We start from the raw sequence: 24,141 nt of genomic DNA on the forward strand, positions 1-24,141 counted from the left end.
ATCAAAGTTTTGTAGTTTTATATATGTTGCATAAAAATTTGTGTGAGTAAATAAGTAGCATAATGAATCACAAGAAGAAAAAGGGGAAAAAAGCACAATATTTTTATTAGTACAACTTTTTCTCCTAAACTAGCTTGAGAAAATACATTCAACTCTGGCACTCTGATAGTCAAATGATACTAGCCACATGCAATTAGTTTTTTAGAAAGATTATACAGTAGAATACCTGTGATACCATTACACTAATCTATAGGCACATACTCAAACTCCATGAATATACTTTTTTTTTTGTTCTCTTCGTGTATTTTTACAATAAGTTCATACAACTTATTCTTATACTTGTTTACAACTCTTTCTATTTGATGCGATTGACACATAAGCAATGTTAGTGAAATGACAGCTTAGGATTCTCTTTCTTTAAAATGCCTCTTATATATATGACTTCATTAATGATGGTGTAGCTCTGATGCATTAAAATTATCTGTATCCATTTTGAAGCACATCTTCTATTTGTTTTATGTCATCATAAGTTAGTGATGGAAAGGAGGACTTCCCAATTTCATCGATAATTGCATTGAAGTAATATTCTTCCAGATCTTTAATGTTACTTGGTTTCGGGCGTACTGATGTTTTATCATTTTTTTCTGCTGGAGATGCTTCTGATGATACTTCTACTGTTTTGTTCTGATCTTTAGAATCAAGCAGTGCATTTTCCTGGACAGTTCCTATTTCATTTTCCTGGGACAAATTTTCATCAATTTCGTATTTCAGAAGATCTTCTGGTTTGTTTGTACCATATATCACTTCAACCAGCAAATCAAAGAACTCCTCTCCAAAGAAGTCTTTCCCAGACTTTTGCATATAATCAAAAAAGTCTGTGATTTCTTCACTCAGTTTCTGCCTGTATGATTTGAAATCTGGATCCTTCAGCAAAATATTATAATCACCATAGTCTTTGATCACAGCTGGAATTTCGGATGTGGTTTTTCCTGATGATTTTTGTGATTCTGTCTGACTTGAACTGGTAGAAAAAGCTTGAGGTAAAGCAGTGGTTAATAACGTCTTTAGTAAATTCACCACATTATCTGTTGGCATTTCCTCAATGTTTTGGTTTTCCTCTGCTGTAGTTGCATATGGCTTTGTAGGTGCTGTGGTTTTTTGTAGCTGTTGTTTGAACTGAGTTTCTTCTTTGGAGGACTCTGATTCAGTTTTACTTACAGTATTTGAATCAATTTTTTCATCAATATTATTGCTTTCCAATGATGATCTTCCAGAATTTGCTGTGCTAAGAGCTGGTCCTGTTGCAGCAGGTTCAGCAGTTCTTTCAGTGTTAATTTCTTTTGTAATTTCATCTTTCATGCTAAGTTCTGAAGATATAATCATTGGAGTAGTCAATTGGGTAGATAATTCTTTCAATAGCCCTGCAGAAGTTAAGGACTCAGTAGTTGTGAACTTTGTTTCAGTAATCATTTTTTGTGTTGTTTGGTCAAATCCAGTAACTTCTGATTTCTCACTCTCATTATGTGTTTCAATTAAATAATACTCCTCTGTATTTTGTTCAGGTAATTGTACAGTTGTTGAGGCCTCGATGTCAGTTTTTTCTTTTGGTGTACTGTTATATTGATCATCATTTGATTTGGATGAAACCACCTCAGCTATTGTAACTGGAATTTGAGTTTGTTCTGTAATGGGACTACTTCCAGTTGAATAATCTGTTAATCCAGTTGTGGAAATTTGTTGTATATTTCCTGAAGTGTTTTTATTTTTCTCTGATGTCTTTGATGCTTCATCTTTTTGTTCCAATGATCTTGATGATGTTTCTCTGGTTGTGGAGTTGTATTCTGATTCAGTGACTATTTCATTTAATCTATAGATATTTTCTTCTGTAGCTATTGGGTTATTTTCGGCATTCTCAGTCATTGTGGTTGAGATTACATCAGCTTCATTTACTCTGTTTTCAATGAAATTTTTGATGCTATATGTTGATTGAGAGATCATCTCCTCTAAACTCAATGTATCAAAGAGTGTGAAATATTTCTCTTCTGTTACTGTTTCTGTAATAGTTTTAGCGGACGGTGTGGTTAAAAAAACATAATTTCCCTTTGGCAAAGATGTTTTACTAGCTTCAGTCAGCATTGAATTTTGTGTAGTTGGGCTTGTATTCATGACCTCAGAGATTTGTTGAATATATTTTTCAGTTGTTGAACTGGTATGTGTACTTTCACCTACTTGATCACTACTGATTACATCTTTCTTGAAAGGCACTGTGTTAGCTTGAGTACTAGGTATGAGCATCATATTTTGAGTCATTGAATTATCACTGGCAATATTTTTTTTGCTCCATTCAATTTTAGTTTCTGTCATGTCATTTTGTGGCTTTTGTTCAGTCTCTATTTTTTCTTCTTTTCTTGAATTTTCATATTCAAAATTCCTCTCCCTGTTTGTTGTGAGTTGCTGATCAACATCTTCTTTCTTGCTGCGGGAAGAATCTGCAGAGTCTTCCTTATCAATCACCGTAGATGTTGAAGGAATATCAATATTTGATGTTGTATCATAATTAGTAACGTCCTGGTAACTTGGCTCTTCTGAGTTATATTGCAAATACAGTGTCTCTTTTTCGGTCACTTTATAGTTGCTTCTAGTTTGGGTGTCAGCATTATCATATGCTGTATATAATTTGTCAGTGTTTGAGAATCTTTTGCTAGAAGTGGTGTCTTCTGTTACCATGAAGGTTTCATATTTTGAGTGTTCAATTGGTTCTTCAGTGATACTTTGCTGTTGCTTCGATGCTGCGGTGTTCAAATCCTTGCTTACACTAGTTTCTGTAGTTTTTATTGTTATTGAATCTACATCCAGTGCTTGAAATGCACTAGTTGGAGTATAGTTGATTATTTCATTTGAGCGCTCAGATACTTCAGTGAATTTATGGTAGTTTTCATACTGGGACTGCTCTGTGTTTTCATTGAGCACTTCTGACAATCTTTCATTGAAAGGACGATTTTCTAATAAATATCTAGTATATAATTTATCCCCAGGAAATTGATTTTGCTCCTCTAAATTTGTTACTTCTGCCTTTGGAGCTAGTGTATCTGCTGTTGTTATCTTCTCTGCAGTTTTTGTTGCCATTGCTTCAGCAGTTGGTGTGACTGTTTCTATAATAGATTCTGCTATTTCTTTTGCTGTTACTGCCATTTTTGTTACGTCTATTTCTTCCGCAGTAGTTACAGCTATTCCTTTTGATGTTGTATCTATGGCTTCTGCTGTTGTTGCTATTCCTTCTCTGGTGATTGCCGCTATTACTTCTGTGGTAGTTTCAAAAACTCCTTTTTTTGTTGCAACTATTCCTTCTGATGTTGTCATTGTATCTAGTGCTTCTGTTGTTGCAGCTATTTCTGTTGCAATAGTTAGGAACATTCCTTCTGAAGTTGCAGCCATTCCTTCTGATGTTGCGGCTATTACTTCTGCAGCAGTTGCAACTACTTCTTCTGTTGTTGCAGTTATTTCTTCTGCAGCAGTTGCAGCTATTCCTTTTGATGTTGTATCTAGTGCTTCTGCTGTTGTTGCAGAAATTTCTACAGCCATTCCTTCTGATGTTGTTGGTATTTCTTCTCTTTTGGTTGAAGCTGCTACTTCTGTGGTAGTTTTAGATACTCCTTTTGTTGCAGCTATTTCTTCTGCTAGAGTTACAGCTATTCCTTCTGATCGAGTTACAGTTATTCTTTCTGATGTTGTCATTGTATCCATTTCTTCTGCTGTTGTCGTAGCTATTTCTACTGCAATAGTTGAGACCATTGCTTCTGATGTTGCAACTACTCCTTCCGTTGTTGCAGTTATTTCTTCTGCAGCAGTTGCAGCTGTTCCTTTTGATGTTGTTGAATCTAGCGCTTCTGCTGTTGTTGCAGAAACTTCTACTGCAGTAATTGCAGACATCCCTTTAGATGTTGTTGCTATTCCTTCTCTGGTGGTTGCAGCTATTCCTTCTCTGGTGGTTGCAGCTATTACTTCTGTGGTAGTTTCAGACACTTCTTTTGTTGCAGCTATTTCTTCTGCAGCAGTTGCAGCTATTCCTTCTGATGTTGTTGTTATTTCTTCTGTGGTAGATGCAGCTCTTTTTGCCCCTGTTGACATTGCTTCTGCAGCTACAGGTATTGTTGTTGTGTCTATTGCATATGTGGTAGTTGCATCTTTTTCTTCTGCAGCGGTTGCAGCTATTCTTTTTGATGTTTGTACTATTACTTCTAGAGTAGTTGCATCTACTTCTTTCGCTGTTGTTGCAGCTACTCCTTTCGGTGCAGTTGCAGCTATTGTTTCTGTGGTAGTTGCAGCTATTGTTTCTGTGGTAGTTGCAGCTACTGTTTCTGTGGTAGTTGCAGCTATTGTTTCTGTGGTAGTTTCAGTTATTGCTACTGATACTGTTTCCAGTTCTTCTGCTGTTACAGCCATTGTTGTGGCTACTGCTTCTGCAATTGTTGCATCTATTTCTTTTGATGTTGCTGTCGCTATTCGTTCTATTGTTTTAGTCTTTGCTGGTGTGGCTATTGTGTCTACTGTTGTTGCCATTGTTGTGACTATTTTTTCTGCACTTGTTGCAGTTTCGTCTGTTATTGCTGCCATCAATGTGGCCATGTCTTCTGCAGCTGTTTTTTCGTGTGTTGTTATTGTTTCTACTGTTGTTGATATTCCCTCTGTGATATTATCTATTTCATTTCCTAAATTTGGTGATATCCATGACTGTGTGGTTGACCATGTGGCATCAGTTTCTTCAAAAAAATTTTCAAATTTGTCTTTATTTGCAGATATTATAGTTTCAGTCTCAAATATTTGGCTGTCACTCCTGATATTTTGACTACTCGATTTAGAATTCAAATTTGTTTCAGTGATTATACCTGAATGTGAAGTATCAGTGTAAGAAGCTATGACTTCAGTTGGTGTCAGATTATCAGTTATTGAACTTGCTTCAAGAGTATCTTTGTTCAAACTGTTGCTCTCAGTTTCATTATCAGTGCTTGCACTTTTTGCTATGTCCAACATACTTGGTGAAGTATTTGTATTGATTTTGCTTGTATTATAAATTTCATTTGGAGGAATTATATCTGTGGCATCCTCTTGCTGATTGGTGGTACCTGCTGTAGAAAACTGTTGACTGTTTGATATACGGGGAATAATTTTGTTTTGATTTTCTGAATTTTCTCTAGTGTCAACTGGCGCTTCAGCCAATACTTCATTTTCAAGTTTAATTATGTTGTTATAGTCAGTTTTTGAAAAGTCTTCTGTATAGTTGACATCAGTTTTTTGCTCATTTTCACTTATTTCTGCTCGTTTTGTATTTTGAAAAATGCTATCTTCAGTTTCTGTAAATATATTGTTCTGATTTATGGGTTGTTGATCTGATAATGCAGTTGTGGTCTCAAAATTTCTGTTTGTTCTTCTAGGTTCAGTGGAAGTTGATATACTTTTTTCCATAGCCGAATATGTCTGGAAATCCAAATTATTTTCAGTTATGTCTGATTGATATTTTGTTGTACTAGTAGGGCTAAGCATATCTTTTAAGAAACCCATTTTAATAGAATGTAATTTTTGTTCATTATTACTGTTTTCTGATTCAACCCTTTGTTTACTCGTGTTTTCAAATTGGAATAAATCTGTGTTGATTATGCCATTTTCAGTACTTTTATTTTCCGACAATAAGGTTATAATATCTGATTCAGTTGAGAATTCATTTTTCACTTCTGCTTCATTAATTCTTGTGTTTTCATTGATATTGTCTGGAGCAGTAGTCGGTTCAGATCGTGAAATCTCTGCTTGTAATGCATTCTCTATGCGAGGGTTTTCAGTCATAAAATAATCTTCATATCCATAAGCAGCTGGTCTTCCTTTTCTTATTACTGTTGTGGTTTTGAAGTCATCAATCTCATTTTCATTGGTGTTAGGCACTGAGTTAGAGGTGAAACTATTCATTGGATATGTACTTTTTTGCTCATCGATGCTTTCATCGAAATAGTTTTTTACCTCCATCTCTGATGATGTACTAATTTTTTTTCCTGCTATTTCATTAACAAATATTGTGTTCCTTACTTTTGTCATCGTAGAAGCCACTTTAGGAAATATAAAATTTACAGGATAATCTAATGCATCTGTTGTTCCACTCTCAAGTTTGCCATCCCTTTCAGTACCATCTATGACTGGAAAATTGGTTACCATTGTAGGTGAAGTGTTAATATAATTTTCACTTTCTTTATTCTGAACAAGTTCTGTAGTGGATATAGTGGGTCTGATATCTTTGATTTTATTTGTTGTCATGGTGAAACTACTTGGTTTTCCACCATTACTGGAATCTCTATTCCCATTTTCAGCTTCACCATAGCTGTATTCTTTAGCTGTATACACTGTTTCAGTACTGTCATCTGTTGCTGATGTTGACATTTTTGTGAAGTTTTCAGTACCAATACTAGGACTTGTAGTTGTTGGTTGTCTGTTGGTAGCGATTGTTGTGTCTTCATTTTTATTGACGTTTTCCATACGATTATTTTTTCTGTCACCTAATATATTCTGTGTTGCAGTTGTATCACTTATAGTTGCTTCAGCTAAGCTGCTCTCATTTGTTATAGTGACAGTACTTGTTTCTGCTATGTTGTTTGTAGTTTCCTCAGTATTACCCATTATAGGTCTTTCTGAAGTACCAAAGATGTTTTTGTTCACTGTTGATGCATAATATATGTCATCTCCATTGATACCAGTTGTTTTTTCACTTCCACTGATTTTTTGAGGAGCAATATTGGCTGTTGTGAGATGTACTTGCTTACTGGTTTTATCATCTCTTAGATCTTTTTCTTCTTCAGTAAGAATTGTAGTTAATTTATCAGTCCCCATAATGTCATTTTCTGTGGTAGTAATTCTACTAAAAAATGCATCATCAGGCTTGGATGTTGTATCCATCTGTTCAACACTGTTTGTAACAGCTATTTCTTTGTCATTGTCTATGTTCTCTTCAGAATTACTTGCAAACTTACTATTGTAATAATTTGTTACAGTTGTGTCATCAGGAGTTGTTTTGATGAAATTTTCCATTGATTCACTTGAGATTTTAAAGATGTAGTTGTCCTGCATTACTGGCATGGTGGTCATATCTATGTCATCAATACTGATAGCTTGGACACTTCCAGCTGTTGTTGTATCAATAATTTCTCTTTCCATAGTTACATTATTGATGTACATCATCATGTTTTCTGTATTTTCTATTTCAATATTGTTATATGCACTGTATATTTCTGGGTTTTGTTCATTTCTTTCTCTTGTTGTACCACTATCAATATCAGTTTTTGTTATTGAGTTATCTGTAGAGTGTATAGAATTATCATTTATCATTGTTTGCTTCTCAACCTGGTTGCTTTGTATTGGCATTTTATTGTCAAAATATTCTGGTAGAGCGTCTTCTTCAAATTTTGAGTTCTTATTATCTGTTAAGATAAAATTGTTTTCATATGTCAATACTGAATCATTGTCTGGCACGGTTGCAGAGTTTTTAACTACTGTCAATACAGAGTTATTATCCTCTGTAGATGTTAAATCTGTACTTTCAGTCGGTTTTAAATTGTTGTCCATTATCCATGTAGAGTAATTGTTTTTTATGGTTGTTGAGTTTGATTCTGTTATGATATTATCCTCATTTTGCATTTCTTTGATAGATTCAGTCGTCTGTTTCTCTGATGTTATACTTTCATTTTGGGCCATTCCATCATCTGACTCATTCATTGGTACATCACTAGTTGTTACTGTCTGCCCATTATAAGGTGCATTTGTGATTGAACCAGGGTTGCAGGTAGTAGTCTGTGTCGATTCTTCCGTATCACTTATACTATCAGAAATAAATGGGCTGAAAGGAGTTTGTGATAAAGAGATTGAACTGTTCTTTTCATTTTCATCCTGAGTTTTTATTTCATCATCAAATGAATAGATAATATAAGAGGTAGAGTTTTGCGATCTTGTTGAAATTGTTTCTTTTTTGCTTGTTTCAGTAACAAAATTATCATTTTGTTGCATCTGGTTTTTGAAATTTCCAAATGGGTATTGTTCATCCATGCTTTCATTATCATCTATTGGGGTTGCATTATCTTCCATACTTATTTGAGATGAATAAGTTGATTTTTCGGAGACAGTGGTGATCTTTTTGGTCACATATGCACTGTCAGCTACAACTGTGCTTTCTTCTGTTGCATTAATTTTGTTTTCATGCTCTTGGAATAGTATATCAGACTTTGCACCTGTCTGTAATTTCTTGTTCTCTGCATCACTCTGTCCGTATGAATAATTTTCTTTTATAAATTCATCAGAAAGTAAAAATTTATTACTCGAATAATTTTCAGTCAATTCATTTTCTTTCATGTTTACCCATGAATCATGTAGTGTGGAATTGTCTGTCCTCTGTGACAGTTTTCCATCAAAGTAAAAACTATTTACTGTTGTTACATCACTTTCCTCATCTAACAGCAACAATGTGTTCAAATATTCTTTTTCTGCTTCTGATTCAGAGTTAGAATATGCGGTTGAGAATAGAGTTCTGGACATGTAACCTATTTCTGCACTTCCATTTTCATTCGTTCTTTTGATTCTTCCGTCGTAATGCGTTGTAAGTGTGGGATAGTTATTCTCATTGACCGTTGTTCTGGGTACTCCAGAAGCACTTCCTTGAATTGATTCTTCAGAAAGTTTTTCAAAATCAGTTGATCTTATCATGTCTGTTGATGTTTCCGTAGGATGTGCCTTTGTATTTTCAAATCCTTCACTATCACTGGTCACACTTGAAGCAGTTGTGAATCCAATTTGAGGATTGAAAGTACTGAAGAATTTGCTGGTGCCAGTGCCAAAAACTGATGACTTTGTTAAAGCATCTGTAATCCCTGAAGTCTTCTCAATTTCTATATTGGTTTGTGAAATTTTAGTTTCGTCAGATTGCATGTTTTCTGGTAGATTTTCTGCTTTACTAGATTGCATATTTTCTATTATATTTTTTGTTACTTCAAACTGAATATTTTCTGTTGGTCTTTCTGTCGCTGTGAGTAACGTAGTTTCTGAACTTTCTGTTCCTGTGAATGACATATTTTCTGATAGAAGTCCTGATGTTGTTACAACTTCTGTATTCACAAATAAGCTTGTTGTCTCTATAAAATTTTGAGAAGAAGCTTGATTAGATAGAAACTTTGTCACTGCGTCATCATTTTTGTCACTCTGTTCTGCTGGATTTTCTGTTGCTGCTGACTGTGCCAACACCATTGAATCAGGTGAGGACTTCAGTGGTTGTGAACTTTTTGTTTTTATAAACTGTGTTGCATCAGTTGAATCAGATGAGAATTTTTCTGGATTTTCTGTTTCCATGAACTGTGCTTGTTTGTTTGAATCAGATGAAAATGTCAAAGCTTTTGGATTTTCTGTAAACTGTGTTGAAGCAGTTGAATCAGATGAAAATATCAAAGCTTTTGGATTTTCTGTAAACTGTGTTGAAGCAGTTGAATCAGACAAGAATTTCAAAGCTGTTGGATTTTCTGTTGCTGTGAGCAGTGTTGTTGCAGTTGAATTAGTTGAGAAAGTTCCTGCCCAGGGATTTTCTGTTTCTGTGAACTTTGTAGGTTCAGTTGTATCTGATGAGAATCTCTGTGAAGTATTCTTTCCTTCAGTTTCTGTTAAAAGTGTTGGTGCAGTTGAATCAAACAGACTTTTCTGACCAGTTACACTCTCTGTTTTTGTCCACTGTGTGGTAAGATCGAGTGAAGACTTTAGAGCTGTTGGATTTTCAGTACCTGTGAACTGTATAGGCTCAGTTGAATCTGGTGAGAATTTCTCTGCCAGCAGATTTTCTGTTGTTGTGAACTTTGTAGGTTGAGTTGAATCAGGTGAAGACTTTACTGCCTGTGAAGTTTTTTTGCTTTCAGTTTCTGGGAGCTGTGTTAATGCAGCTGAATCAGACCAGAATTCCTGGGCTGATATATTCTCGGTTTTTGTCCACTGTGTTGATTCAGTGGAATCAGGTGATGACTTTTCTGTCACAAGATTTTCTGTTTCACTGAACTTTGTAGGTTCAGTTGAATCTGATGAGAATCTTCCTGCCTGTGAAGTATTCTTTCCTTCAGTTTCTGTTAAAAGTGTTGGTGCAGTTGAATCAAACAGAATTTTCTGACCTGTTACACTCTCTGTTTTTGTCCACTGTGTTGATTCAGTAGGATCGGGTGAAGACTTTAGAGCTATTGGATTTTCAGTACCTGTGAACTGTATAGGCTCAATTGAATCTGGTGAGAATTTCTCTGCCAGCAGATTTTCTGTTGTTGTGAACTTTGTAGGTTCAGTTGAATCTGATGAGAATCTTCCTGCCTGTGAAGTATTCTTTCCTTCAGTTTCTGTTAAAAGTGTTGGTGCAGTTGAATCAAACAGAATTTTCTGACCTGTTACACTCTCTGTTTTTGTCCACTGTGTTGATTCAGTAGGATCGGGTGAAGACTTTAGAGCTGTTGGATTTTCAGTACCTGTGAACTGTATAGGCTCAGTTGAATCTGGTGAGAATTTCTCTGCCAGCAGATTTTCTGTTGTTGTGAACTTTGTAGCTTGAGTTGAATCAGGTGAAGACTTTACTGTCTGTGAAGTTTTCTTGCTTTCAGTTTCTGGGAGCTGTGTTAATGCAGCTGAATCAGACCAGAATTCCTGGGCTGTTATATTCTCTGTTTTTGTCCACTGTGTTGATTCGGTGGATTCAGGTGAAGACTTTTCTGTCACAAGATTTTCTGTTTCACTGAACTTTGTAGGTTCAGTTGAATCTGATGAGAATCTTCCTGCCTGTGAAGTATTCTTTCCTTCAGTTTCTGTTAAAAGTGTTGGTGCAGTTGAATCAAACAGAATTTTCTGACCTATTACACTCTCTGTTTTTGTCCACTGTGTTGATTCAGTAGGATCGGGTGAAGACTTTTGAGCTGTTAGATTTTCAGTACCTGTGAACTGTATAGGCTCAGTTGAATCTGGTGAGAATTTCTCTGCCAGCAGATTTTCTGTTGTTGTGAACTTTGTAGGTTGAGTTGAATCAGGTGAGAATTTCTCTGCCAGCAGATTTTCTGTTGTTGTGAACTTTGTAGCTTGAGTTGAATCAGGTGAAGACTTTACTGCCTGTGAAGTTTTCTTGCTTTCAGTTTCTGGGAGCTGTGTTAATGCAGCTGAATCAGACCAGAATTCCTGGGCTGTTATATTCTCGGTTTTTGTCCACTGTGTTGATTCAGTGGAATCAGGTGAGGACTTTTCTGTCACAAGATTTTCTGTTTCACTGAACTTTGTAGGTTCAGTTGAATCTGATGAGAATCTTCCTGCCTGTGAAGTATTCTTTCCTTCAGTTTCTGTTAAAAGTGTTGGTGCAGTTGAATCAAACAGAATTTTCTGACCTGTTACACTCTCTGTTTTTGTCCACTGTGTTGATTCAGTAGGATCGGGTGAAGACTTTAGAGCTGTTGGATTTTCAGTACCTGTGAACTGTATAGGCTCAGTTGAATCTGGTGAGAATTTCTCTGCCAGCAGATTTTCTGTTGTTGTGAACTTTGTAGGCTCAGTTGAGTCAGGTGAGGACTTTACTGCCTGCGAAGTTTTCTTGCCTTCAGTTTCTGGGAGCTGTGTTAATGCAGTTGAATCAGACCAGAATTCCTGAGCTGTTATATTCTCTGTTTTTGTCCACTGTGTTGATTCAGTGGAATCAGGTGAAATGTTTAGGGTCGTTGGATTTTCTGTTGCTGTGAACAGTGTTGGTACAGTTGAATCAGGTGAGGACTTTTCTGCCACAGGATTTTCTGTTTCACTGAACTTTGTAGGTTCAGTTGTATCTGATAAGAATCTCTGTGAAGTATTCTTTCCTTCAGTTTCTGTTAAAAGTGTTGGTGCAGTTGAATCAAACAGGAATTTCTGAGCTGTTAGACTCTCTGTTTTTTTTGTGCTCTGTGTTGATTCAGTATAATCAGGTAAAAATTTTAGATCTGTTGTACTTTCAGTTTCTGTGAACTGTGTTGATGCAGTTGAATCAGATAATAATTTCAGAGGTGTTTGGTTCTCTGTTTTTGTCCACGGCGTTGATTCAATTGAATCTGGTGAAAAGTTTACAGCTGTTAGATTTTCTGCTTCTGTGAATCGTGGTGATCCAATTGAATCAGATGTAGATGTTAGATCTAATGGATTTTTATTTGATTCAATTAAATCGGATGAGAGCCTTAGAACTGTATCTTTTTCATCTCCTGAAGCTGAGGAGGGATATTCCGTAGCATAAGTTTTTGCCAGTTGAGAAGGAACTGAGTCTGATAAGAATATAGGTGCTGCATCATTTGTATCACTCAGTGGAATTTCTGTTGCACTGGACAGTACACTTGGTGTCAGAGTTGCTTCAGTTATCGCTGGTTTAACATTTGTTTGAGTATTGTCTGTGTATGGTGGAGTATTGGTTGTAACAGCACCCATAATTAGTGATGATGTGATACTTTCATCATCTTCTTTTGAAAGTTTTGCAGGAGTTAGTGTGCTGAGGTTGCTGTGATTATCGTATTTCATTGAAATACCCCCCGCTTCTTCTGATGATGCTGTTGTTCTGACTTCTGGTAAATCTTCTGTCGTTGCAGTTACGGCCCTGTAGTATTCACTTGCCATGTCTGAAGTACGACTTTGTTCAGTAAATGAACCTGTTTGTTTCTCTGTTTGAAGATTAGTGCTCGTTGGGCTTGTTTCATTTTCTGTCTTTAATGCTGTTCTTCCATCGTGAACCTCATATTCAGAAGTTGAAGTTACACTAGCCATTTGTGAACTGGTTGTATTTATTTGCTTGGAAAATGATGTGCCCGTATGGTTCTCTGTTGCATTTGTAACTTCCATGTTTGTTAATAGGTTTGAGTTTGTTACTGTATCATCATTATCTTTTGGAGAATTTTCTGTGGTTGCAGTAGAGTCTTGTATTGGTGGATTGGGTGTGGTATTTTCCTGAGATTGTGAGATTGTTAAATTATTTTCACCTGATACAGAAACGTCTGTTTGATTAAAAACTGAATCAGAATTCGTTGTTACACTTTCAAAAATAGTCTGTGCAGAGTTTCCTGTATTCATATTTTTGAGCTCCATGGCTGGTGTAACAGCGATTGTTGTTGATTCGCCATAGTTTTCAATCCCATCCATAGATGAATTATTACTAGTTTTGTCACTTGAAAAACTTGTTGAATTCGGAATGCTATCAGGCTTTATTGTTACATTTATATTTTCCTTTGAATCACTGCCATTTGCTGTGGTTGCAGTAGAGTCTTGTATTGATGGATTGAGTGTGGCATCTTCCTGAGATTGTGAGGTTGTTAAATTATTTTCACCTGATACAGGAGCGTCTGTTTGATTAAAAACTGGATCAGAATTTGTTGTTACACTTTCAAAAATAGTCTGTGCAGAGTTTCCTGTATTCATATATTTGAGCCCCATGGCTGGTGTAACAGCGATTGTTGTTGATTCGCCATAGTTTTCAATCCCATTCATAGATGAATTATTACTTGTTTTGTCACTTGAAAAACTTGTTGAATTCGGAATGCTATCAGGCTTTATTGTTACATTTATATTTTCCTTCGAATCACTGCCATTTTCTTCCTGCTGCTGAATGGCCAAGGATGTTGTATATGGCTCTGTGTTTTGATTTGTAATTGATGTTTTTAGGAATGTTACAGTTGTGTATTTTTCTGAACTCATTGGTAGGGTTCTTGAAGATATTTCCTTTGCAATCAATGCTTCTTTTTTTGAAATCTTCGATGTCATTCCTTTGTTTGGAAATTTTAATTTTTGTTTAGTCTTTTCTGTGGTGATGGTGTTAATTTCTGGTGTCATACTTGCTGCAAATTTCTTTTTTGGTGTTGATGCTGTCAATTTATATTTTTTAGTTGTATCATATTTGTAAATCTGTCTAGGTTCATTCCTTCTAGAGATTGCTTGGCCATCTGATAGGAATTTATCTTCAGAATCTCCTTGTCCCTCTGATGTTTTTTTGACAGGTGCTCCATAGTAGTAAAAATAATCTTGTTTATCCATTTCCGAAGGCACACTTTGTCCATCCCTTGTTTTCTTTTGTCCCATAAATGATGGTTCAGCTGTAAAATCAGAGAGAAACTGTGCATCTTCATCACGAATTGATCGTTTCTCTGTCTTTCTTGTACCAGGAGTGAAAGCTGATAAATATGCAGGTTTGTCATTACTGCCAGCACTAGGTGGTGATCCTGATCTAACATTTGTTTGATGAGCTCTTGTGTTATCTGGTGCATAATAGTAATTAAAATCATATTCATCTCCATTTTTGCTATGGGAAGCTGCATCTGAAATAAACTTTGAGTCATCGTTTTTTCCATTTGGTGATGTGGGCTGTTGTTTTTGATTCATGTCTGATAAAAACTTCGGTGCTGTATCCTTTCCATTTTGTTGAGATTGGGTTGAATTTGGTTGGAATTTTGAAGATGCTCTATTTTCACTTGGTGATGGTGGCTGTGGCCGTTGTGCTTGATCAGCATCTGATAGGAACTTTGGAGACATGTCTGCTTCACTTTGTGATGATGTTGGTGGAGCTGCATCTGAGAGAAACTTTGAATCACTTTCTTTTTCATATGGATCTGGTGGTTCAGTTTGGCTGCCGGAACACTCAGGAACTATAGTTATTGTTTCTGTCACGATGCTTTTATTGCTTTCTTTGTTACTCAGATCTCTCACCATTTCACAAAGAGGTGGATGCATTTGTAGCCGACATCCCTTTTGTAGACACTACAATGAAATTTTATTTTAAATTGTTAATGAGACCACGCTCATACATAATCAGTGATGGAAATTCAAATATGTATTTGATGTTCTGCATTTCTGAATATTATATATGAAGGGTCTAAAGCACAAGGGGTGTAAGTGCAGTGTGTTTTATACCCCTTCTGATCTAAACCTCTGATATTATATGCACTTTTAAATTATATTTTGTATCTATATATTGCCTGCTATTCATTAATTTATTTTATGTAAAGCTAATATAAACTATTTCCCCCCCCCCCCCCCCCCCATTAAGAGATGTTTTCTATTTTATCCTCTTATCAATCTAATTATTATTTTTACAGTATCTTCAGTCACATTCTCCGCTATTATGTTTTTAATACGATTCATATATTTTTTACAGTAGATGCGATAAATCCGGTGATTATGCATATTGCCTGTTATATTATTTTTAATCACTGAACATTTTGGTAAATCTTATAAATATTGCAAATTCATTACCTTTACTGGTGATTATGTATAATCTCCAGCTGTTACTGGTAAGTTTGATAAATTGCCAATGAATTACTTAGCTTTACCAGACAAAGTGCATAAACTTTGGTCTAGAATGATGAATTCTATTGGTAATGTTTGCATATGTTGCTAAATATGACTAAAGGCAACATTTACAAGTCAGAAAAAATTTTATTTTTTTACACTTTTAAATAAGTGTAAAAAATACTTTAAGCGGTTTTCAAAATTTTCCTGATCCACATTATAACTGCCATGCCACGGAAATCACAGCCATGGTTTTGTCATTTTGCTAAAGACTACAAATAAGTGGGATTTGTGGGCTAACAAATGATTTTCAGCAAAAGTAGCACTTGTAGGCAGGCTTGTACTTCCTATTCATTGGGGTAACATTCTATTCCATGCAAATAGATTGTATTCAGCTGATATATAATATTTCTATTTGAAAAAATAAATAAAAAACCTGAAGGCTAGAAAAGATATGTACGTTGATTTACTAAAGACTATGCAAGTGAGATTTTTGGGCTGATAAATGATTCTTAGCGAAAACGATTCTTTTTTCCTCTTGATTCTTGGTTTATCTGAAGTATGGTGTTGGCTGAAAGGGACATCTGTCGGAAGATGAACAAGTAATCAAACTTGCTGAGGGATTCAGCCAAAAGAAAAGTCAACTGGTAAAATGTTGATAAAGAGTAAAAAAATCTGATCCTTTAAAAAAGAAGAGAAGAAACCTAATTTTGGAAACCAGCTTCTGTAGAGAGTAGAGATGTGAACTTAGAGAACTATATGCACCCAGATTTCTATTACATATGCAATTTTGAACCTTCCCAAAGGATGGGTGCAACTGGGACTGGCGGCACTTTTTGGAAGTGCGGGAAAAGAGGTGTATTGAGATAAGTTGAGCATTGAATAGCATTTCAAAAGCATTGAATATATTTGTGCTTATTCACCCGCTCGCGTGCTTTCCTCTCAAAATGATTTCAATCTGTAGAAATCTGGGAGAGAAAAACACTAATAACATGTCTGTTGTAAAAAATGCAGAAACACTAATAACACATCTGTTGTAAAAAATGCCGCCTCATTTCCTCAGGCCTGACGTTGGCCCTGCCTATGGGCAAAACTAATAAGTGCTTGAATTGAAGTGATATTTCCATATGATTTCATCCATATTTATCAAACTTACCAACTTCATTTGAGAATTATGCATAATCGCTGATGAAAGTGATAAAAGCAAAATAAAATTAAGATCAAACTCACCAAGAAGATTAATGATTATGCATAACCATATAACCATACAGTAGCATGTAAGGGGGAGACAAGTTAAGTTACTGTACCATATATTTATTTTATTAATTAATCTTAATTCATGCGACTAATCTTCTCTCTCTCTATTTTTTTTCATGGTAAGAAAAAATTCATAATTTCTTCATGCCATCTTATTTTCATCTAGTACTTTTTGTTATGTCATAATTTTTTTTTTCAATATAATCATTCTTTTTTCACTCTTAAAAAGTTCTTTGTTAATTGATGTCATAAGTAATGTTAGTATCATTTTAGTATGTGAAAAAACAATTTTTTTTAAAAAATTTTTTACGCATGATATGTATGAAAAATTTGGCGAGATCGGTCTAAAACTGTAGATCTGCATAGAGAACAGAAACACAGACGCACATACAGAAAATCAATTTTTTATATACAGTTTGACTGAAGACACAGTAACACAAAGAGAGAAAAAATTACCTGCAATGCATTCATCATTTGATCATCTGTTGGATGTGCCTGTAAATTTGGATTTTCTGAATCAGTATAAAATTCCTCTTTTTTTAACATTTCACTAATCACAGTTGAATTTAGAAATGTATGCACATAAATATTATTACATTTTACAAAATTGCAAATTTATGCACTCAAATTCAATATACTTTTTTTAGACATTATAGTTTGATGTCAGAACAATATTTACAATTTATAGATTGCTATTAATGTTACTTAGTAGTTGAATAATGAGTTAATGAAGGCATACTTTTTCTACCATACTGTGAACAACTCTCATCTCCTGCGTGCCTGTCTAGGATTAAGAGGAATAAGAAGAAAAATGAGAGTTACAAAAACATTGGAAAATTATGTATTCATCTGGGGGGAAAAATTTTATTATATGCACATGGAAGAAAGATATATATATTCTATGGTTATACATATGATATATATATATTATATTTATATTGGAATAGATTTTCTTTCTTAAAAATTTTTTGGCTTAAAAGAATTCTTGAAGAAATTTTTAAATTAATTTTTGATTTAATACAATCTTTTATCTTTACCCATGTATAATCAGGCATAAAACTTAATTCTGCAAAAAAGTTTTGATTTTAAAACTAATTTTTTTTGGGGATGCTGGCCGCATTTTTTAAAATTTTTTGCCCAAGCACAAATCTGTTGCAACTGTGAAAACAGCTACAACTTTCTGCTCTACTAGTCAGAAACCATATTCCATAACCTACTAGATCATTTTAGAATCATTTCTGTTTTTGTTTTTTTTTTGTACTAAACTACGTTCGGATAGGTCTAACTTGTTTTTTTTTCTATCCATGGCCCCACAAGGGTGGGGCTGACAAGACTCCTGCCTAGGAACCCTGGACGATTCTCACTATTATTTTTTTTTCATGCTAAAAAATCAATATAGGAGGGCCCGACAAATATCCTAATCTAGGGCCCCTGCTACAGGATGTGGGGAGGGAACCATGTCACTACCACAAGTCTTGATTTATACAAAATTTCAGAAACCAAGTGCAGCGTGTCCCACAAACTTGTAAATAGTTAAAACATTCATGAAAATTGACAGGTTTTGTTTTATTTGAATAGAGTTTGTAAAAAAATTGTTCTCATGAAGATTTTTTTTGGTACAGAAAAAAATTCAGTTAAAATTTTTGTCGAAAGCTGCCGCTGTACGAAAGAAAACAAAAAGGAATTGTGCAAATCAGTCTTGCAAATTTCGTAAACCGTGTTCAAGTATACTGATTCCTTCAATTTTTATGAATTTTTAAACTGTTTACTAAATTATGGGACACCCTTCATATTCGTTCGCGTAGATTGCGTGAATTAAATGGAAATATAAGCAGACTGTGAAATATTTTTTTCTTAGATCATATGCGTAAGATTGGTAGCCTATAAGAAGCCTATAAGCCTGTGCCATAAAATTGCACGGCAAATTTTACGTTTTAAACTCGCATTCATAAAGTAAATCTTTTTATTAAGAGTAAAAAAAATTTGGTGGATTTTTATGCAATGTCAGAAGAAAGTTAGTGAAAAGAAAATATATAACGAAAAATATATAATCGATTAATTCGAGACGTACGCACGAGAAATTTTCCTTCAAATCCAGATTCATGTTGTTCTTGAAACACTGAAAAGGGAAAATAAAAAATTGGCAAGTAAATCAGTATTTTCGATTTCTGAAAGAAAATTTTATGAATTTTATTTTAAAAACCCCAAAATTTTTGTGAAATTAAAAATTGTTTATTGTCAATATACAGTACGCGAGGCTTTTTGGATTACGTGATATTTCCCCTCTTTCTTGAGGAACACATACAAATCGTAGACAAGGTAACCAATATGGCAACTTCCTGCGCAACTCATGAAAGACATAAATCTAAATTAAAGAAACGTAGAAATGAATCGTTTTTCTTTTCTTTTTTATGGGTGCTAGATGTTTCGAAAATTTTCTTAAAGTTGAAGTTATCGAACTGCCTGTTTTTGCTTCAAAAAGTGCTTTAAAATTCTTGCTGCAGAATTTCTTGAATGTAATTTATGGACCCATAATTAATTTCAAAACATCCTAAACTATATGGATTGATGCAGTTGCATAATCAAAAGACAATACGGAGACATTAATTTTCATTTTCGTGCTTGAGAAGATATAAATAAAAAGTTGAAATCAATGTTGTTACATGAATATTCAACTCAAAAGTAGTCCTGCTAATTACTTTATATTTGGCAACTACAACGCCACAACAGGCAAATTGCCCAACGAGGTGGCTGACTTAAGAAACATCAAGAATCCCCGAGCCATTTTTTGGAGGCCCTACCTACTACTGCTACAAACCCCTCCCCTCCCCTCCCCCAACGAATCGGTACATGCGGGAATGTGCGTGTAGTGAAACCTGACGTGAAGTTTTTTTTGTGTTTCTCTGTAATGCTTTGTTATGTGTAGTGGTGCCATCTGTCACCAGTTTTTCAAACTATGAGTGAAGTGTTATGATTGAATGACTTATCGTTGTAGGACTGTTGCTCTCTGTGGCGAGACTTTTTTTAACGGGGAGATCGGCTCGCATTTGCGCCTTGAAGTTGGGAACCACAGAAAACCAACTTCAGCCGACCACCACTGTGGGGTTCGAACCCGGATCCTCGCATCGCGAGTCCGTCACTATAACCACTCGACCACCACAGCGGCCTATATTTACTTTTCTGGGCTTCGTATCTCTAAGCGAACTCAATATTTCGAAATCAAGAATTCAATTTTTAAACTTATTGATATGGCGGAAAATTTCACTAAAGTTCCGCATTTCTACGGTAAAATCAGCAATTTTAACATTGATTTCTATGGGGATCATCCTGTACCTATCCCTCAGTGATGATGATTGTGACGTTTATTGAAAGAGCTCATTAACGTAGTGGCGAGAATGTAATTTCACGGGTGTGGGAATTCCCCCCCCCCCCAATATAAATAGATTGAGTTGAACCGGGAAAAAACCTGGCACGCTACCTTGGATAGACTGTGGGAAAACTGTGAAAAAGAAATGAAGGGAAATTCTTCCCCTTGTGAGTGTGTGTGATTTTATGGAAAGCTGTAATATCTTGGAAATGCAGCTGTAACATGACAGTCTAAAGACGAGGCTACCAAGTAAAAAAACATTAGAAAATAATTTATTTGCTTTACGTACGTATTTTATTTGTTCTGCCAAAATCGTTCCCGATATGTGTAAATGACCTCGGTAGTTTTGTTAGCTGTTCTTATTAAATTTTTTTATTAGCCGTAAAACTATCGATAGCTCTCCTGTCGTGATACTATATTTTCCCACACACTTATGTAATGACGTGTGAATACTGTACTCACGTTTATCATGCAGCGGAAGTATAGTGAAACGCCTTGTAAGACGGCTGTCGTTATCTCTACGTTGTCTTCACGTGTCGTCGATTTGGAAGGAGACCAGTATGTCCATGGCATGGCTAATAAATAATAACAGTGAATTCAATCATTGAGAGTGAGAAATAATAATCGCATTTATAAGCAAAAGTTAGCGGGGAAAAGTTTATTTGCGGTTTTTTATAGCGGGAAAAGTTTTATTTTTTCCAACTGAAAGAAGCTGCGGTTTTGGTGGTTCTGTTTTCTATTTTCTCATTGAACAGTGTCTGACAGTTCGTATCGCACTCATTGTCTCTGATAATACAGGGTAAGCAACTTCCACCTAATTATGTCCAATCGTACCCGATGATTATGTCAAAAATCATACCCGTAACGCCGGAACCTTGGAGCTGAGGCTATTTCAGCCCCCAATAAATTTTCTGGGGGATAACCGTTAATCATCCCCTAGCTGATATACATAATCATCGGATATGCAATGCAACCCTCACCTTCTGCGTACAGGCTTGCGTCCCGTATATACGGGAAGACTGACAACTTTCAGCCCAATGTTTTCGTCAAGTCTGCGTCTCTGATAATGTTATTGATTGCGAGCGCTCTTAAATCATGGGCGGAACTATTGCGCCCCCCACCCCTATTCGAGAAGTTTGTATCTGCTCTTGTCTCGAACTGTATCCAATGGTTAGTATTGCGCTGATTCGAGAGCTGATTTCTTTTCAACATAAAAAGTATGTCAGAATGCTCCTGCGGATGCTCAGTACAGAGAAATGGTTACTTACCAGCATCCCTGGAGCTGCGAGAAAGAAATCTTATCAAGAAATCAAGCAAGCTTGAGAAAATTTCCTTGATAAAAATATTCTCCCACGTATTATGTATTCATAATTTGAAGGAGGGTTCGAGTATGTCAATCACTGTTGTTGTGGCCTAGTATAAACGTTAAAAACCACTGGTGTAGAAGGTGTTCAGACCTGTAATGATTAAGTGAGTGGTGGAAGGGGGGTATAAAACTTTCAAATTCACGTTTTTTTTAATTAATAGAATATTTTTAATTTATGCAGCGGTATCTTGGTATTCGTCGCTAAATTCGTTCCGAAACTCGTGACGAGTACTGAACAAAGTGTTTTCATGTAAAAAATAATAGAAATGCATAAAATTTCCTAAAAACTTACACATTTCATAAGAAACTTTACATTGATCTGTTTGCTGCGAATTATTAAAAGAATTCAAACTAAACAGAGGTAGACATTGTAAGCTACAACCAAATAGTACTTAAAATAATTTATTTTAACGGGCGTAACAGAAACATTCAATTTTCTTATTCAGCTTGAACAGAATTGAGAGCTGACTTCATAGCTGAATGAATAATGGCGGGAAAAACCAGAGACTGAGATTCATAGAATCCTCACTGAGATAACATGCCGAGACAAATTTGTTTTTATCTGCATTTCAAAATGTTTTCATGCTTGTGTATAGACGCATGCCATCTGAGTCCAGATGCGGCTCTCCAAATTAGTACGTTATTTTTCGCCTTAGGAGTTACTAGAGGGCAGGCAGGTTGACAGGCAAGAAATTTAATCGTTGTTATAGTATAGTATAATTTATCTATAGGGTGATTCTAAATTCATGAGACAAGCTTTAAGACGTGATGACACCTAAATAAGCATATTGCAGTCGAATAGCAAAAGTGGTAGAGGCAGGCCATCATTTCAACTTTTTCGGGGGGGGGAGGCAAAGCACATGTACTCGATGTATGTATGTGTGTGTGTATATATATATATATGCCATTTTTAGTGTATTTTCAAAAGCCGGGGGAGCAACGCCCCCCCATCCCTAAATGACGGGCCTGGGTAGAGGGTGTTTTTAGAGTGATCAACAGCACTTCACCAAAAGCAAATATATTTTTCCGACGGATATGTGCTGTCAACCATTCGAGGGTCCATGCACCTTTGGATTGGATTTGAGTTTTTTATTGGTGCGAGGACCATCATGCTGAGCCAATGATCAAGCGGTACATTGACTTGTAGTAGAATTTGCAATACCCAAGTTGCACCATGAGAAGGCGTACCACATCACAATACCCTGAACCCTCGAATGATTGATTGCACTTATTGCAGTAAATCTGTCTGAAAATATGATATTTACTCCCAGTGAAGTGCTGTTTTGTGCGCTCTCTAAAACCACCCTCTATCGCCTCTGCTATTCGCGCGATTCGACCGCACATTCGAAGACCAAAAATGATTGTTTAAGAGTCTTATATCACCTCTTAAAGTTTGTCCCATGAATTTAGAATCGCCCTGTATACTCGTACGAATAGCTCAAACTTTTCATAACCGATTCCCTCCCACGTGGCTGGGAGGATCAGAAGCATTGTTTGTCAATAACAAGGTCGTCTTCACCGGTTTTCTTCTTTGTAAATGGCGCGTGAGAAGTTTTTTTTTCTTCATATCACCGTAAACGCGGGCTACAAACGATAAAGTAATAAAACTTACTCTAATTACTACTGCGCCACGCATCAACTCCGATCATATAGCTATACTGCAATTCACTGCCGTTAACGAGTTGGGTTGGAAATGAAAGTGCCATCCATCGGTGGTCACCTCAAGCTCGTTAGGAAAAAATATCTTGTTATATATATTCTTTCCCCGGTTCGAACCTGGGACCTGACGGAAACCTTCACGGAGGTAGATGAGCATCTTACCCCTACGTCACTCTGGCGTTTACTGTAGAATAAAAATTTTTCGGAACTATTTTTTTTCTCTAACTAGCGGTACTAAGAAAGACAGTTGAGTACATCGGGTTGTTCGCGAATGGAAATGAACTCACGAACAAGAAGTGAACTCATCGCCCCTCTGTTCTGGCCTTTCGTGATCCTTGAGCGTGAGGCTACGGGCCTTAATGCTAATAATTGCACGATGCACTATTCCTAATATTGGATACAAGCAGCCGCCGCGGTTTTGTTTTGGGAAACACCCTTCACATTTATGGCCAGTAACTTTAAATGGGATTCAGATACACTGAGCTGATGCGATCCATCTATTCACGTGCTGCAATTATCCAAAGAATGTTTACACACACAAAACGCATTGATAGTACATATATCACAAGAGATCGCTTACCATGGTATGCTGGCAGGCAGATCAAGATCGTACAGATCCTGAGAGTCAGCTGCAGTGGAGAGGCGCCACACATTATTTTGGAAAGACACCTCAAACTTTTTTCTGACAAAATTTTTCCTCGATTGACAGAAATTTTTTTTCTTTATCCTTTCTGATTATTACACAAATTCGTATTATTATTATTATTTTATTTTTTCAGGAACTCGGGCTGACTCTGACGAAATTCTGACGCGTTTGGTCAGCGTCGAATAGCAGAAAACTCGGTTTCATTTATTATTATTTTATTTTTTTGTGGGAGGATGAGCTGGTAGAAATTGTATCGTATAGCAGCAGGTTATTTCGGAGTTGGGACGTTATCGCTGGCCGTGGTGCAGATGTGCAAACATTTCTCTCACATGAGAGATTTTTTTTAATGAGTTCGTGAGGCCAGAGCGTACGACAAGAAAATTCGCAACTGATGGTGTCGAAAGGGTATTTATTGCAAGTGTATTTTTTTCCTCTGTTAAATGTGCAATAAAACATGAGGTTGATGGCCTTTCTACGTATGGATTAAATTGTGGATACATTGGTTTTTAATTTGTTCTTGAGTGCACTTGT

At 35.9% G+C, this 24,141-nt stretch overlaps 1 protein-coding gene across 2 annotated transcripts; it reads right to left on the minus strand.

The window, feature by feature from the left end:
* Positions 1-79: 79 nt before the first annotated feature.
* LOC149076926 (uncharacterized) lies at positions 80-23,833 on the minus strand. 2 transcript variants are annotated; one of them, XM_089244647.1, is made up of 6 exons: positions 23,545-23,833; positions 20,402-20,514; positions 18,644-18,691; positions 17,312-17,356; positions 17,029-17,067; positions 80-14,784 (listed from the first exon to the last, which is right to left on the minus strand). In XM_089244647.1, the coding sequence occupies exons 1-6, from the start codon at positions 23,615-23,617 to the stop codon at positions 478-480; spliced, it is 14,625 nt and encodes a 4,874-aa protein (XP_089100773.1). In that variant the 5' UTR covers positions 23,618-23,833; the 3' UTR covers positions 80-477. The 2 variants fall into 2 exon arrangements, with proteins under 2 accessions (XP_089100773.1, XP_089100774.1); XM_089244648.1 differs by lacking the exons at positions 20,402-20,514; positions 23,545-23,833 and having other exon boundaries at positions 17,312-17,352; positions 18,648-18,666.
* Positions 23,834-24,141: the final 308 nt, after the last annotated feature.

The sequence above is a fragment of the Pholcus phalangioides genome, unplaced genomic scaffold (assembly GCF_987345545.1).
Source record: "Pholcus phalangioides strain wild (caught in Gottingen) unplaced genomic scaffold, Ppha-v1.0 ptg000015l_1, whole genome shotgun sequence".
NCBI classification, from domain to species: domain Eukaryota; kingdom Metazoa; phylum Arthropoda; class Arachnida; order Araneae; family Pholcidae; genus Pholcus; species Pholcus phalangioides.

Excerpts from the sequence above, each read along its gene's own strand:
- LOC149076926 (XM_089244647.1), bottom strand. The coding sequence starts at position 23,617 with ATGTGTGGCGCCTCTCCACTGCAGCTGACTCTCAGGATCTGTACGATC. Across the intron at positions 17,068-17,311 it reads TTCACAGTATGGTAGAAAAA|GCACATCCAACAGATGATCA; the intron begins GTATGCCTTCAT and ends CCAAATTTACAG. Across the intron at positions 14,785-17,028 it reads AAATGATGAATGCATTGCAG|TGTCTACAAAAGGGATGTCG; the intron begins GTAATTTTTTCT and ends ATTTCATTGTAG.